Source organism: Nanorana parkeri, unplaced genomic scaffold (assembly GCF_000935625.1).
Source record: "Nanorana parkeri isolate BGI_ZX_2015 unplaced genomic scaffold, ASM93562v1 scaffold744, whole genome shotgun sequence".
NCBI lineage: Eukaryota > Metazoa > Chordata > Amphibia > Anura > Dicroglossidae > Nanorana > Nanorana parkeri.
Window position 1 is genome coordinate 703,501 of NW_017307012.1, and position 15,370 is coordinate 718,870.

Genomic DNA, 15,370 nt, shown 5'->3' on the forward strand with positions numbered 1-15,370 from the left:
AAAAAAAAAACAAAAAAAAAAACTGGAGTTTTACTTTAAGGCTAATGCTAGTGTGAACCTAAACATGAACATCACGTGTACATAGGACAGACAGAAGTATAATCTGGCAAGTCTGGTATTTCCTAGAAAGTCTAGAGACTGTTGGAGGTTATTTGTAGACTTGGCTCTAAACAGTTCTCTTAACCACTACAAGACAACGTTGCTGCTTTTATTCCACAGTATTTTACGTCTACGCAGGTGTAGAACAATTATTGTATAACTGAGCAGAATGATTGTGCCGCACATACTGTATCTGTAATGGGATGTCCTATGTGTTATGATGGACTTTTGTTTTAATGGGAGCTGTTACATAGAGATACATACTAAATTAGATTTCTCAAAATTGACATGACAAATTCACAGAAAGGCAGAAGGTACACAGCATAGATCTTTCTCATTGAATATCTATGCAAAATGAAACACATTTATACTATGCTATGACCTAGAATAGTATCAGTGTACAACACTAGGAAAAGTTGAGGTTTACTGTGCAGCAAAATATCCTTCAGTAATGATCATAGACAGTGATCAAGATACATTAATCATAACACCACCTTTCTGGTACACCTGTTAATGTAAGAGAGAGCAGTATAATAATCAGCTTTTACAAACCTGTACTGGAAGTCATGGATCAATATAGTTGGGAAATTCATGGAAACCAATGTAAAACAAATTTCAAGACAAGGGCTATCCAGGGCAAAGTAACAGATTGTCTTCAAAACCCACTCATTGATACGCCACTGCCAGGCCCAAAAACTGTCATTTCAGGACATTGGCTGCGGCATCAACCCAGTGTAAGCTCCTACATCATCTGACAGGGAGCTTACATAGAGTTGGCTCCCAGAGTGGCATGGGGAAAGCAAGTCTAAGTGGGTCAGGAGGTGGGCTTTTGGGCTTTAAAGAGACTTTCTAGAGGGCCTTTGCCTGATTGGGCAACATGAGTTTCTGTAAAGAAATTATGTATTAAAAGAGAAGGCTTCCATTGCTAACCGACTTCTAGTTGCCTGGCTGTCTCTGGCTTTAATATTTTGAGCAAGCATCAGCTGGGGTAAGAGTGAACTGAACTGTATGGCTTGTTGCAGGGCAGTGATTCAGATATTATTGAAGACACTGGATCAGCATGTCAGTCAAGCAACCAGTAGAGGTTAGTTATGGCAGCCTCAATAATTTGTTTGGTATAGCAACAAAAAATGTATGTAAAAAAATGTCAAATTACTGTATGCTCCATAAGGTGCTAGTACAAGTCAAAACCACACCAACCAACCATCAGGTGCCCCTGGCCATGCTCTAGTCTAGTCTCTGGACAGGAGCATTGCATTGTGGAATGAGACTCTGGGACCATGCCTATCCTTCACTGATAGATTCAGGGGCTTCCTAGATGCTGCTAAGGGTTTTTTGACACGGCTTTGGTATGCACCTGCAAGTGCCTACAGTTATGTGACTGAATTTTCCCACACCAACCCAACACATACTTTAGGTTTGATTAGCTTTTATATTTGAAGTCCCTTGTTGCTAATACTAGTTTTTTTTAAATCCCAATTCCAGTGAAAATGTTGTATTCAATTTTGGATAGAGTATGGAAACCTCTGTCAGGTTTTTCTTGCCACACCTGCCCCTTTTAGGGAGATTACCTCTTACTTTCTGTTGAGAGGAAGGGGTGGGAAATCTCTCCAATTGGGAAAGGTTCAAGCCTCCAACATGTTTTTTAACTGCTGTTTGTGCTTTCCTCTCCTGCTGACACTTGCACCCCCATTTCTTGTATGGTCCTCTTAAGGATGGGAAATAAGGTAAAATCTCATCAATGGGGTTAAAAATAGACAATTTAACTCTTCCCTACTATAGGCAAAAACAACATAACAAATTGCCTGCTGAAGGGCTTTAACAACATAAAACTGTCCACAAACAATTATTGGCCAATCTATTTGATATTTAAAAACTCTGTACAGGAAAGCACAATAATAAATATTACAATAATTTCCAAAGCTGATAGTTGCACTGTCTTTCCTCACAACATCATGTTTGTCAGAAAGGTGGAGTTACACTTTTGACCATCCATTTTCTGCAGTGAGCCATGTTATGTCTCTCGCTAGGCTCCCTCGCCATTGTTCATATCTACAGATATACTGCACATAGTCTTCTCTGTCCAGCTGGTTTGCACACATCACATTTGCAGTAAGGAAATGGAGAGTAAAGCATGCAGCGAGCAAATGATGAAATGAAAAGCAGTAAGCCGCATCTCATGGTCGGTTGAAAGCCATTTGTAAATTAGGATAAGAGAGCCTCATTTACAATGCGGGCAGGAACTCACCACTTGGGATATCACTTGAACAGGGTCACTAAATTAAGGGATTTGCTGCTCCCTAGACCTGCTTTTTGAAAGCCTGATCTCTGGTGTTGCCTCCACATCTGCAGGAGAAAAGCTGGTTTAGTACTTTGAAAAGTTGGCAAAGGCACAGATGCTTGTAAATCAGAGATAAAGGGTTCATTCAGATGGGTAGATAACTGTGTCAAACAGAGGTGCAGTCTAAAGGAAACCTGTCATGACAGACACAGAGGCTGCCATTGCTGAGCTTTAATTTTGAAAATGCTAATCGCTTAGCGGTCATGCTGACCCTCCTCCTCTTCTGGGTCAGAGACTCCGAAAGTAATGGCAACTAGTTAACATAACAGCCAGTGAACTAGCATGAGATATCAGCAGTGGGGCCCCTTATTTCTCGAATGGCAGATTTATGTTAATACCTGGAAATGCATGTGCACACAGGACAGTGTCTATTAAGAGTTATAAGTATCAGAGCTAATAACAAGAAAGGACAGCTCTGATCTCCCCAGTATGCATGAAATACCAGGTGTTAAAGTAGAGGCGTAACCATTTGTAAAGTGCACCTATGCCTAGGCTATACATATCAAAGTATTTACATATTCTTAACAAACAGTAAATACGTTTCCAAACAAGCTATCCCTGACCTCTCTAGCTGTATGTACTGTGAAGTAATTCATTCTCAAAGATCTTCAAAGAACAAAACAAGGACTCTGAAGTCAGGTCTCAGTCACATTATAATGACTGAGAAACATGTGCTGTGTTTACATTAGAAGGTTGGCAGGCTGCCAAGATCTGCTCTCCATAAACATAGCTGACATTTCAAAGCCTCTGTTGTGAAAATTAAAGATACATTTCTCCACAATGCCTATAGCTACAGAGGCCAACAGGGGCTTGTTTTAAAGTGATTTTACTGCTTGTCCAGAATATGCACATATTTGAGTGTCAGAACAGGTTCACTTTACATTTTTGGATAGTGAGGGGAATGGTTTTAATCCCAACATTGTCTTTACTAGCCCCCACATGTGGTTCTACTATGACAGTCAGGGCTGCAGTGTATTCTCCATACACTCCAATTTGGGATGGGGGAGCAGTCCTGATATGGCCAGCCCCTTTTGGAACATAATGTATTTCTATAGGGGTGGTTATATTAACATTGCATGGTATGGCCAGCCAGTGAAATGACTTCCATCAGTTGGTGGGCTGTGTATATTTAAGTGTCCGAGGTAAGATTTGTCTTAGATAGTCTGTGCTGTCACACAACCAGTTTCTTCTTCTGAAAAAAGAAATTCAAAGAAAAAATTTGACTGGCCCTTGCGCAACAAAGTCTATCTGAGAAGACTTTCCCTCAAAACCCTTTTTAAATTAGGCCAAATTTGTGTCGGAAATAGGTACAACCGTAAGCTATAAGCCAAAACAAGCTGTCATCTTGACATCAGCTGACATCTTGTACAGGGCCCACATGTCCATGGCTAGAAAGGCACACTGAGAGACATAACACCTCAGCAGGAGGTGAGCCTCAGTTCCATGTTTGCTCTTGACTAATCAAAGTTAATAGAATCTATAGCTCTTTTACTTCACGTGCAGCTATAATATTTGTACCATACGCATCTTGAAAGCAATGAACTATGTTTATGTAGGGAGATACCATAAATAATATCATGCATGCCCCTCCCCTGATATGACATAGGAGCTATGTTTGGCTCATCATGCATGTATATAGCAGCCAGAGTGAGTATGGGTTTGGCAAGCTGCAGGGCATATATGATTCAGTAAACATTTGCACAGGCAATGGTACATGTAATCACATTTACTGACCCCAAAATATTACATGTATAGTTGTCCTAAGGTATAAAATGAAAACATTGGTCAGTTTGAGCAGCTCCACTTGCTTTTTCACACTTTTCATAAATCAAACCCTGTGTATGATTTATGAAAAGTAGACTTATTCAGTAAGACGACACAGATGGTCGTGGTAATGCAGAAAGTACAGTGACCCACAACAACCAATCAGATTTCCATTTACTGTAGTCAAAGCAGTAAAGAAGGTATTTTTAACTCGTTGATAAGTGTGATAGTACCACTATACCCTCTCCCACCACTTTACTGAACAGGTCTAGATTTTACTTATACCATTTAATGTTGGCTACACTTTACAATCTGATTTTACAACCTCTTTTATATTTAGCAACAACTATGTAGGGGGATGGCTTACCTAAATGATCCATTCCATTTATATCCAATCAGGAGACCCTCACAATACATAGTTGTTTCCTGTACAATCCGATTATAAACCTTATAAACAAATTGATAGGTCACAAAATTCTAAACTACTTTGCTAGTCTCTGTGGTCCCTCCACTACCATCTTTTGATTTTGCACACCATATACTGTATGTTATTTTTAAAACAATCCTTCCCAAACAATAACATTTGTAACCTGCAAAAGCAATGTAAAGCAGGTACCCAGCATGTACCTTCTAACTTCTTAAGAGCCCCAATACCCATGAAACCAGGGACACTAAATACCGATCTGCAGTAGAGCACCTCACTACTTGTTCTTAAATGTGAAGGGCCAACTTAACAACCAAAAGCAAGGCAAGAGGTAGGCAAGGCATCAAATTGTCTACTTCCATACTCCTTTTGTAGGTTTACAAAAATTATAGCATGAAAAAGATTGTTTTTAATCAGGGGTAACTTCGGCCCTTTAGCTGTGACGAAACTTCTAGATCTGCCTCTGGAATTCATGTCTGTGGCTGTCAGAGTCTTGCAAAGCCTTATGGGATTTGTAGTTTCACTACAGCTGGAGGACCAAATGTTGGCTACCCCTGATTTGAATGGTCAGTCCACACAAAACTAAGTTTAGATAGATGCTGGAGGATTAATCACCTGACAGTTTCCTATGTCTTTTGTTGCCTCTAGCGGTAAAATTTCTTGGAGTTCCTGACACTGCACACCAACTGGAGGTCAATATGAAGGGATCCCAGTGTCTGTTTTGGATTCTTTCAGAGTTATTCACAAAAGAGTGAAGGGTTTGGAGAAGGCAGGAGAAGGGAACAATTTAGGACAACATAGCTGAAGTGGAAAAAGAGCTGAATGGGAGAATTTTTCCAAATCAGCTATTTTGTCCTAGATTGTTCACTTCTGCTGCCTTCTCCAAACTCTTCACCTATTCGCGAATAGCCCTGCTTATTTTGTATTATGCAGAATGCAAACACCCAAAGATACCAGGTAGACAGGAAAAGAGTTAATAATTATGGCAGTTCACCGTTAGAGTATCCAAGATATAACCGACCCCACTCTACTGAAAATATCACTTTTTGGCTGGACTGACATTTTAAATTAGCGCTAGTAAAAAAAATATTTGTGCTCAGATGTCAAGGAGGATTATTCTTACATTACACCCCCACTGTTAAGGTCCGATATTTCTGTATAAACAGTTTGGACAGTCTGAATTTTATTTTAGCCCCACCATTGAACACCAAAAGAATTGCACGCATCAGTAAAACAGACATTTGAAGTGCAATGATCTTTTGCCATTACAGTAGGAATCTGTCAGTGTTCATGTGCCATATGAAATAATGTATCCTCATCAATAAATTAAAGATTCACCTTGGAGTTCGGGGCCCGCAGCCATGTGTAGTTATATTTTGTTGGCTTCTAATAACCCTTTGATTTACAGAAGGGTTACGTTACCCTATATATTAAAATTAATTTTTATAATGCATAAGTTTGTAAAGTTTATAAAAATACATACAAAAGTATACTTTTCCTTCATATATTTTATTGTTTTTCACCCTAAAATTTAATATCACTGTTGCAGCTTTTTTCCATGCAGAAGATTAAATCACCAAAACTGAAGGAAGGATCAAAATATATAGAACAAAACAGTTTTTTCTGAATGGTAACCATCTTATTTTCACAGCACAAAACTTCAGCTTATGTATGTCTCCTCCTCTAGATCTATGCTGGTTTCGGCTAGTGTATTCAACACCATGCACATAAACATTCATAAAAAAACACGCACATTGACAGAACAGTTGTACTCAACACTAACATCAGAACATTAAAACAAAAGAACTTCATTACAAATAATCAGATTATTATTTTAGCATTTATGGGGGTCTAGTTGCCTAATGACATTCTCGTTCACAAAAAGATGGTCCAATATACCGACCTCACATAAATGATTATTTAAATGAAAAACTCTATTTGTTGGTATCTTTGCTGCACCCCAAAATCTGATCTGTTCTTTTTCCTTCTTTAAAATGTCAGTTGATCATAGTAAAACCCATTATAAGTATGCACGATCACAAAGCACCGCAGGATATCGACACAATCTGGAGTGGTTTGTGGACTGAGCTAGTATGCAATGCTTCACCGACAGCACTTGCACCAAAGGCTCACCATATATATTATAATCTGACTTTACAATGTCAAAATCAACTTTTGATCTACCAAAACTATGTACAGGTGAAACTCGAATAATTAGAATATCGTGCAAAGTTCATTTATTTCACTAATGCAACTTAAAAAGTGAAACTAATATATGAGATAGACTCATTACATGCAAAGCAAGATAGTTCAAGCCGTGATTTGTCATAATTGTGATGATTATGGCTTACAGCTCATGAAAACCCCAAGAACCCCAAATCCACAACCTCAGAAAAGTCGATTATTACATGCAATCAATAAAACAAGGATTGTACATAGAACAATATCGGACCTCTGAAAAGTACAAGCATGCATATGTACTCAGTACTTGGTTTGGGCCCCTTTTGCAGCACTTACTGCAATTACTTTTGCACGATATTCTAATTATTCGAGTTTCACCTGTATTATGAGGACCTACCTAAGCTATCCACTGAATTTGTAGTCAATTAGGCAGCACTTTGCACTACAGACTTGTTGGTAGATCTAAAGGAAATTACACAATCAGATTGTAACATCTGTTCTGAGCTTAATAATAGGTAGTATTCTGCTGACCTGTGGTACAGTCTGAAGGACAGATCTAACACTACGCTCAGAGACCACTTTTCTTAGCACTTTGTTTTGTTACGCATTTGTTTTTCTTGTACACAGACTTATACTGTGACTTAGCTAAGATTTATATTCCAAAAGGCAGGGGTTTCTTAGAGTGAATGGAGTAAAATGGGTCTTCCTAAAATGCTATATGTAGATCACTGGAGTAGGACTAGGAGGGGAACCCCACAAGTGCCGTTTGTAAACATTGTTCCTTTGGGTGAAGGAAATACTTTTATGAAAACGGTGGTGCTGGCAATGATCCAGAACAGCTATGTAGCCAGTAAAGTGACTCTGCATACATCTGTGTTAGTGACTCAGGAATTACTGAAGTTAGATTATCAGCTAACCAGCCAGTCAGAACTGGCAGCCTACATATTTCTCCTAGTAGAGGTTTCTTATAATTCACAGACCAAAACAAGGTCTTAGTGATCATTTTGCACACAGATATTTGCAGATACTTAGAAGTTGGAAGCAACTTGTATTGAGCATGCTAAAAAAGTGCAGCACTATGATACCAAGGAGAACAGGGGGGATTTCTACCTTACAGCATATCTAATCCCAAGAACAAAACTGTAATATATTGCAGTTTACCAATCCTTAGATGCGATAGTTGGTGGCATTAATTTTCATTAGTCATACTCAAAATAATTGCTGATCTTGCCAGAAATGTAGTGTCCTTGTTTTTTCCTGTAACGCTGAACTGCAAATACAATGTTATCTTTCTTTTGCAAACTACTAAACGCCACCCCTCATTTTTTGGAATTGAAGAGCAAGGGCAAGATATAAAGTCAAGCCTGGGTGACAACCATGGCTCCCTCCATACAGTAAATACAATGGTGTGAGAGATAGTAGCCACCCAGGGACAGGAGGCGTGTTATCCACAGTATTACCAAGTGAAAATAAAGGACAAGAAAATGTAAAAAAATAAATGAATAAAGCCACCAAACCTAAGGACTGGTAAGCTGCAATATATATATTTTTTCTTTTTGAGCTCAGATATGCTTTAAGGATATAACTGGCACAGTATAGGTAGGTGCTACATATCATGCAAAAAAACGTCTATGAATTGTGAACAGTGGCACTGTTGCATGTGGTACATGTACAGCAGTGAAACTAAAGAATATTTGATCAATGGATGTGAAGGTTATCAGGCTCATGTGTCTGTATGGGTTACTCAAAATCCAGCTCTGTACATCCTGTCGCTGGGTATACAGGTATAATTTATTCCAGCACATTTAATGTGTGCATCTGCAAGGGATCAGGTAAGATAACATTAATAATTTGAAAAAAAAAAAAGAACGTCTCATATTCTGACAGCTTTAGGTTGAGTATCACTTATTCTGCCACATGTTAGCACACAGCTGGGATAAGGCATGCTGAATGGACACAAGGATAGGTGTTTCATGCAGAAAAAAATGTCTGATTCCTACAATCACCTCCTTATGATATCTGAGTATTGATCCACTGTCTTCTAACAATGGATCTTAAGGCAGAAAGTGTCTAAAGGAGGAAAGGATTGTTACCCATAGCAAATCAGACTCATCATTGTGTCATACTACAGATGAATAGGATGCTTTGGACAACAATAACCATTCCCCATTGTTCTAAAATCAAACACAACCATATTCATACCAAATACTTTGATTATCTTCTGACACTAGTAAGGTAGACTCTGCTTCACCACTATGTAAACAGTGGGGGTCAGTACATTCATTTCTATTTAGTACACAATTACTGGACTTTGAACAATCTTGCCATTGAGTAGATGGAACACTATACTGTCTATCTCCTGGTGGTCCACTGATGCTACTCACCAAATTAGGGTTGAGTGAGAGATAGGGGCAAGACATGCATGGTGAAGTGTAGGATATGATATTAGTCCCATCTGATATGCTACTTTTGCTATGGCGAACAACATCACAACCTGAACAATGTTGAGGATCATTGTTAACCATACATGAAAGGGGTCTGCTGGAGAGAACATTAGGCAACTGCTTGACTTCACTGTACTCACTCAATAAAGATGGAGCATCTTCCCGTGTCGGAGATGGATCAACTGATACAGGTGACCTATTGTCTTTGGATAAAAAATCATGAATACTTGTCCTACGTGTGGTTCCCTCAGCAGTGGAGATAACACTGCTAGCACGAGGTAAGGTGGCGTATTGGCTGGGCTCTTTAGTTGTTTGTCGTTGTGTACACACACTTCCTGGACTTAGAGCAGTGTCTCCATCTATGGATTGTGTGACCGTCCCTACAGGGAATGTGAATCGCATATTCTCCTCTGTTTTCCGAGTGTTGAGTCGTGCACACTGCTCTGTTTTTCCAGTCTTTCTGTCACCCATTGCTAGGCCAGGAGACAGCTGTGAAGGAGACTGTAATCCTGATAATTCAATGGAGCCAGACAAACTTTTCATGACTTCGTCTAGAAGGTTTTCCTGGCTTCCAGACCGAATCTACAAAAAATAAAACATGGGAAGCAACAGGTGTTTATCTATTTTAATATGACTTATAGGCTGGTACAAGAGACATTATAAAGGAACTGACATTTAAACTTGACATTATGCACGCTGTTTCATGCCTTCTGTTTGACTAAATTAAGCTCCATCACACCTTGGATGTCCACAAACTTGGGGCAGCATACAGTATGCAAACACAGACTGCATTGCATTAAGTACGTAGGTGACACAGTATGCTGAAAAATAAATGGAGTCATCTTTCTGAGTATTCAGTGTGGCTGAGGTCTGTGAATCGCAAGACTACCGTATATACTCGAGTATAAGCCGACCCGAATATAAGCCGAGGTACCTAATTTTACCACAAAAAAAACTGGGAAAAAATATTGACTCGAGTATAAGCCTAGGGTGGGAAATGAGGCAGCTACTGGTAAATGTACAAAATGAAGATAGATACCAATAAAATGACATGAATATTTATTTAAAAGAAAAACAAACAACATACTTACAAATTCTTTAGGAAGTCAAAGAGCTTACATATTGTATACATATTTTAAACTGTTTATTTAGCAGTTTGCTGGACATGTGCTTTAAGTACCAACTTTAAAGAAGAAGTTTAGTCTACATAACAACTTACCTTTTAAATGCTGCAGATTTGTGGCTCCCTGGACATGGCCACAAATGGAAAATGTACCCCAAATTGAACAGAAGTATAGTGCGAATGGTAGACATAGGACCGAGAAAAACTTCCAAAGCTAAACTCCAAGATCAAGGTACATTAGTGTCTGATCTGACCATTCATTACTTTTTCCATAATTTTTGTCCAATTTTCATTTAATTCATTAAATAATTATTTAAAATATTCTGCTGAATTAAAAACAAAGTCTATTTTTTGTTAGATATGGAATAAACAATGATATATGCCAATTACGTTTGGTTAGCTTCAAGTTATTTCATAGAAAATTGTTGGTTCTATTCGTGGAAGTGTACCAACAAATTTGTCCATGTCTGTATGCATTGCTGTGTGATCGCAAATTACCAATATATATATATTTTTTTAATATAAAATTACATAACACCCAAAAGCTGAAACTGCATTTTGCTGCTGGTTAAAACATGTTTAGGGTATGGGGCAGCTGTGTGGCAAAAATGAAGGCTCACTTTTGCCACATAGCTGCCCCATACCCTAAACATGTTTTAACCAGCAGCAAAATGCAATTTTCAGCAAGAAATCTGGCAGTGACACAACCTATAAAAGTTTTGCATAAAATAAAAATAAAAAGAGATTTAGTCCTATAAAAAAAAAATTGTAATTTTGCATGTTGTATTTTTCTATGATAATATTATAGTCTAATAAAATAACTCCTGAAACTTAAAAAGTGTATTAATAATGTCTGTCATGGCCTCTCTTTTAGGGTCTCTGTCTTTAATGTCTAAGTCCGCATCCATCAACACATACTGTATCTGCCAATGTTATTTAAGTGGATCTTAATCTGTGTCAACTGCGATATACTACAAGGAATAATGTATGTAGATATAGAATTCAGTAATTTAAGTAATGTTAAATGGATTAGGCGTATCTTTTTCCCAATTACCTTTTTGAATACAACCAAGGGCAAACTCTCCAACTCACCTGGCTTACAGTGAGCTTGCTGCTTTCTTCTAAGAATTGCTTGAGGGAGACCATCTCACTTCCTGGTGACCCTAGCCTCTTCTTCGACTGGGCAAGGCATTCTGCTCCATCACATGATCTGAGTCTCAGCATGGGGCTGGATGCAGCAGACTTTTTCAAACGCTGGCCAAAATACTGGACTGGACTACTGCTGCCGGACCACACTTCATTGTCATGATGCAAACCAAAATCTCCACTGCTGTGGCTCTGGGACCTACTCTGAGTGGTACCTGCAGTAGACCAATAAGAAGACATAACCACAGAGTACTGAGATGATGAATACATTGATATAAATGGCAAACAGTCGGGAGGATAACAATTAGAGCACTGCATTATTAATAAATCAGAGGGTAGGTTTTGGTTCAATTGTGGTCACCCACAGGCTTCTTATAACTTCTGAGGCCCTAGAAATCTCCACATCTGTGTTCTACAGTGGCCATTGCAAGGGTATTGCACTAATCTCTGTAATTTTGTTTGGTACTTGCAATTATTTGTCATTATGGAGATTGCAGCAAGATGAGTAAAACTTAAGTTAAAAATGCCTGTCATTTGTTGGGTGTGGGGGGCATGGCTGTATATATACACACACAAGCTGCCCTAAGCACACCTGAATGATGATGTATTTTTTGGAAAGGCTCAATTTCTTGTCATGCAATTATACTAGTAAAAATCACTCCCGAAACCGACCATTGGAGAGACTATAGAATCCGCTTTACAGTATACACAGAAATGCATATCAACTGCATAGATCATCAAGCAAAAAAAGGAGAGCCGATTTCATATTGATTTCAGCCTCCCGACTCCTCTCACCATCCTCTGCACCCCTCCTTCTACAGTTCTCTTGCCGAGTTTAGCTTCAAAATGTCCAAAGATGGACAGAAGAGGGAAACCAATTAGTGAACGTTGTATCACGATTTATACAACATGGGGTATGGTGCTGCTTAATATAACCCTGCTGCCCATGAATAGCATTATGTTAAATACAGTCCTGGTGGTTGTGGGCAGAGGTAGGTAGCGCATATTTATGACCCAAAACAAAGAACATTGAAGCAACGTTGCAGTTGCATCCGATAGCAACCAATCACGTCTTTGTTCATTTGCAAGATGAAACTGCAGGGTGGGTTACCTATAGAAAAAATGTAGAATACAGGTAGGCAACCTTGGTATTCCAGCTGTGGTGAAAGGACAAATCCCATTATGCCTCTGCCACTGGGAGTCATACCATACCTGTGGTTGTCAGAGTTTTAGTGCCTCATGGGACTTGTAGTTCCACAACAGCTGGGGTGGCGAGGTTGGCTACCTCTGATTTAGAATCTACCTTCTTATTTCAATCTTGCATTAAGGAAAGGACAGCTCTGAATATAAACCTAGATTGCTAATATAGCATGTATTGTTTATAGCTTGTAATTATCTGCATACGAGGAGGCAGTTTTGATACTGTTATCTCACTGCTAAATAACAAAAGATTATCTGCAGTAAAGATTGGTAGCCAGAGACCATTTGACCTAGGCTGCCTAGACAGCTTAAGAGCAGCATTTTGTTCAAGCTAAGCAAGTGGTACTTTTTTTTTAAAATTAAAAATAATAATAATTTGATTTTGTAATGCTGATATGTGCTCTACTGATTCGGGTGCATTTTCATGACAGGTCCACTTTAAAGAACTGTCATGAAAGAAATGCATAGGCTGCTATTGTTATCTTCCATCTGCAAATGCTACATGCTTGGCTGTCATGCCAATCATTTGGTTTGAATATTCTTTGAGTCATGACTCAGATGCAGCAACTGAATTCCTGGTCTGTGTACGAAATCAGAACCCAAAAAGATCTGCATGACGGTCCGGCAAGCTTTTTTTTTTTTTTTAAGTAATCATATGGTACACTACATGTTTCCATAAAGAATAACTCCATCCATGTTTCACCAATAATCAGGCCACATAAACAATCCCCCCTCCCCTCACCAGAATCCTGGGGGTTCTTATTCCTGCAGAATTCTGTAAAATTGTATAATAGGCATGGATGCGCGTGACTCCGCCTGCACAGCCACACCTTCCATTCACAAATACTTTGACAAGATTGGTGAAAGCAGTGAGTGGAAGTACCGTCTTCCACTACAGCAGAGGCAATTTTGGTTCTCAGTGTAATACAAGTGTGGTGACGCTTTAATAGTCCATTCACACTTCCTCCTATCCCTGTTACTGAAAGTCCGCACCTTGGTACAGACAGGGACTGGGAGGAACAGTCTGCAGGAGCCAATGCCTTGCATCCACCATCTACTGATCATGGTAGCAATGCTTTGCAGTCTACAATGCAAATAATCAAGAAATGCACATTTTTTTTATTTTATTATTGTGTATTTATTGATTTTTTGCAAAGAGTTGACTTTGTCTTTAACAAAACACACACACAAACGGCAAACACCACAGGTGAAACAAGGCGATTTTGAAAAGCAAAATTCAGTGATGTACACCAACCAATCAGTATTCAATTTTACTTATTTCATCACACAGAAGGTTGCTACAGAATACTGCGCTATGCAAATTCTCATTTTTCTTGTATGATACTAATAAATAAGCCTAAAGAGGGAAATGGTTGACTTAACAACATCAATGCACATGGCACAAAGAATAATACAAAATGTCTACAGCATACCTGTCACTTCATGGAGTGAAGCATTATTATTACTATTACTAAGGGATGTCCTGCCACTATCAAGGCTGGCTGGTCTGGGAGCTAGATGAGAGATTGGAGACAATGGTGACAAACATTTAGCAGGTGACACAACATGGCTCCATTCTGATCCACAAATGCTCAGAGTGCAGAGAAGTCATGCATAATTCTCAAACTTAGCATGCCCATCGCTGCTGATGCACGGGCACAATGACAGGGTGAGTGGATATGACACTTAAATGAAAAAGTGCTGTTAGAACAAAAGGGAGATAAAGACATGGCAAAGTGGACAAGTACAATAAAAACCAGCGTAACAAAAAAAAAAAACAACACTGACAGTTATGACATAAGTTTATGGGTCATGGTCACAATAAAACAAAAATCCCCAAATTAAAACATACCAACAATGCTTTTTTTTTAAAAACAATATTGCTAATTCATTACCCACTGGTTTACAAGACACTTAAAAATGTTGTGTTCCATGTTTTTGTAAAAAAAATCAATGCCCAATAAAAAAAAAAGTTAAGTAAAGTAAAAGGGGTGGCCACAATTTACAGCAGTTTATCTAGCAGATTCATCCCCCAACCCAACCTGGTAAAATGGAATCTCCCAACTATGCACTGCCCCCATCTACTTTCTAATCGGTGAAGATGTAGAGCGATCTTCATGAGTTCTATTATAATGATAGGGACCCGTGATAGTTCATACGCTCTGCTTTAGAAGTGGGACCAGACCCTGGCTAAAGCTGATGCTTTGTAAAAGACTACCATCTTTCTATACAGTTCAGATAGTTTTGCTTTTGGTCGTTCCTAAACTATCAATCATGACCCCTTTAAGCACAAATTGCACCTGACATACCAGATAAGATAAACTACCCACACTGCAATTTCAGAACAGCTACCCTTTCTGGAATAAAAAACAATGTTTATGGGTTCTTCGTTCTTTGAACAACCAGGCAAGTGTAAAAGAAAAAAAAGATGTTGAGAAACTCTTCCTCTTCAGCATGTCATAGTTGTTTAGACATGAACCAAGAAAATAAGCTAGGTTCCCAGGGTGCAATATGAAATCAGTGTAATGTGTCGGAGGGACAGGGGCCCACGCACACAATATTGTTAGGTTTCCAGACACTAGACTGTATATTCTCTTCTCTCCTGACTGTTAAATTGATATGTATATAGATATATATCTATATGTATA

At 38.8% G+C, this 15,370-nt stretch overlaps 1 protein-coding gene across 2 annotated transcripts in view; it reads right to left on the reverse strand.

Annotated features, from left to right (window-relative positions):
- Positions 1-15,370, reverse strand: part of CCDC88A (coiled-coil domain containing 88A) — a 134,396-nt gene that overhangs the window by 1,069 nt on the left and 117,957 nt on the right. Inside the window, exons 29-32 of one of the 2 annotated variants that reach the window (XM_018564339.1) lie at positions 14,156-14,236; positions 11,469-11,737; positions 9,394-9,835; positions 2,348-2,445 (exon numbers count right to left, since the gene is read on the reverse strand). In XM_018564339.1, the coding sequence (XP_018419841.1) occupies positions 2,381-2,445; positions 9,394-9,835; positions 11,469-11,737; positions 14,156-14,236 (857 nt within the window). In that variant the 3' untranslated portion in view covers positions 2,348-2,380. Of the gene's footprint in view, positions 1-2,347; positions 2,446-8,989; positions 9,836-11,468; positions 11,738-12,294; positions 12,308-14,155; positions 14,237-15,370 lie in introns of those variants that run through there. The other variant, XM_018564337.1, reaches the window with a different exon arrangement.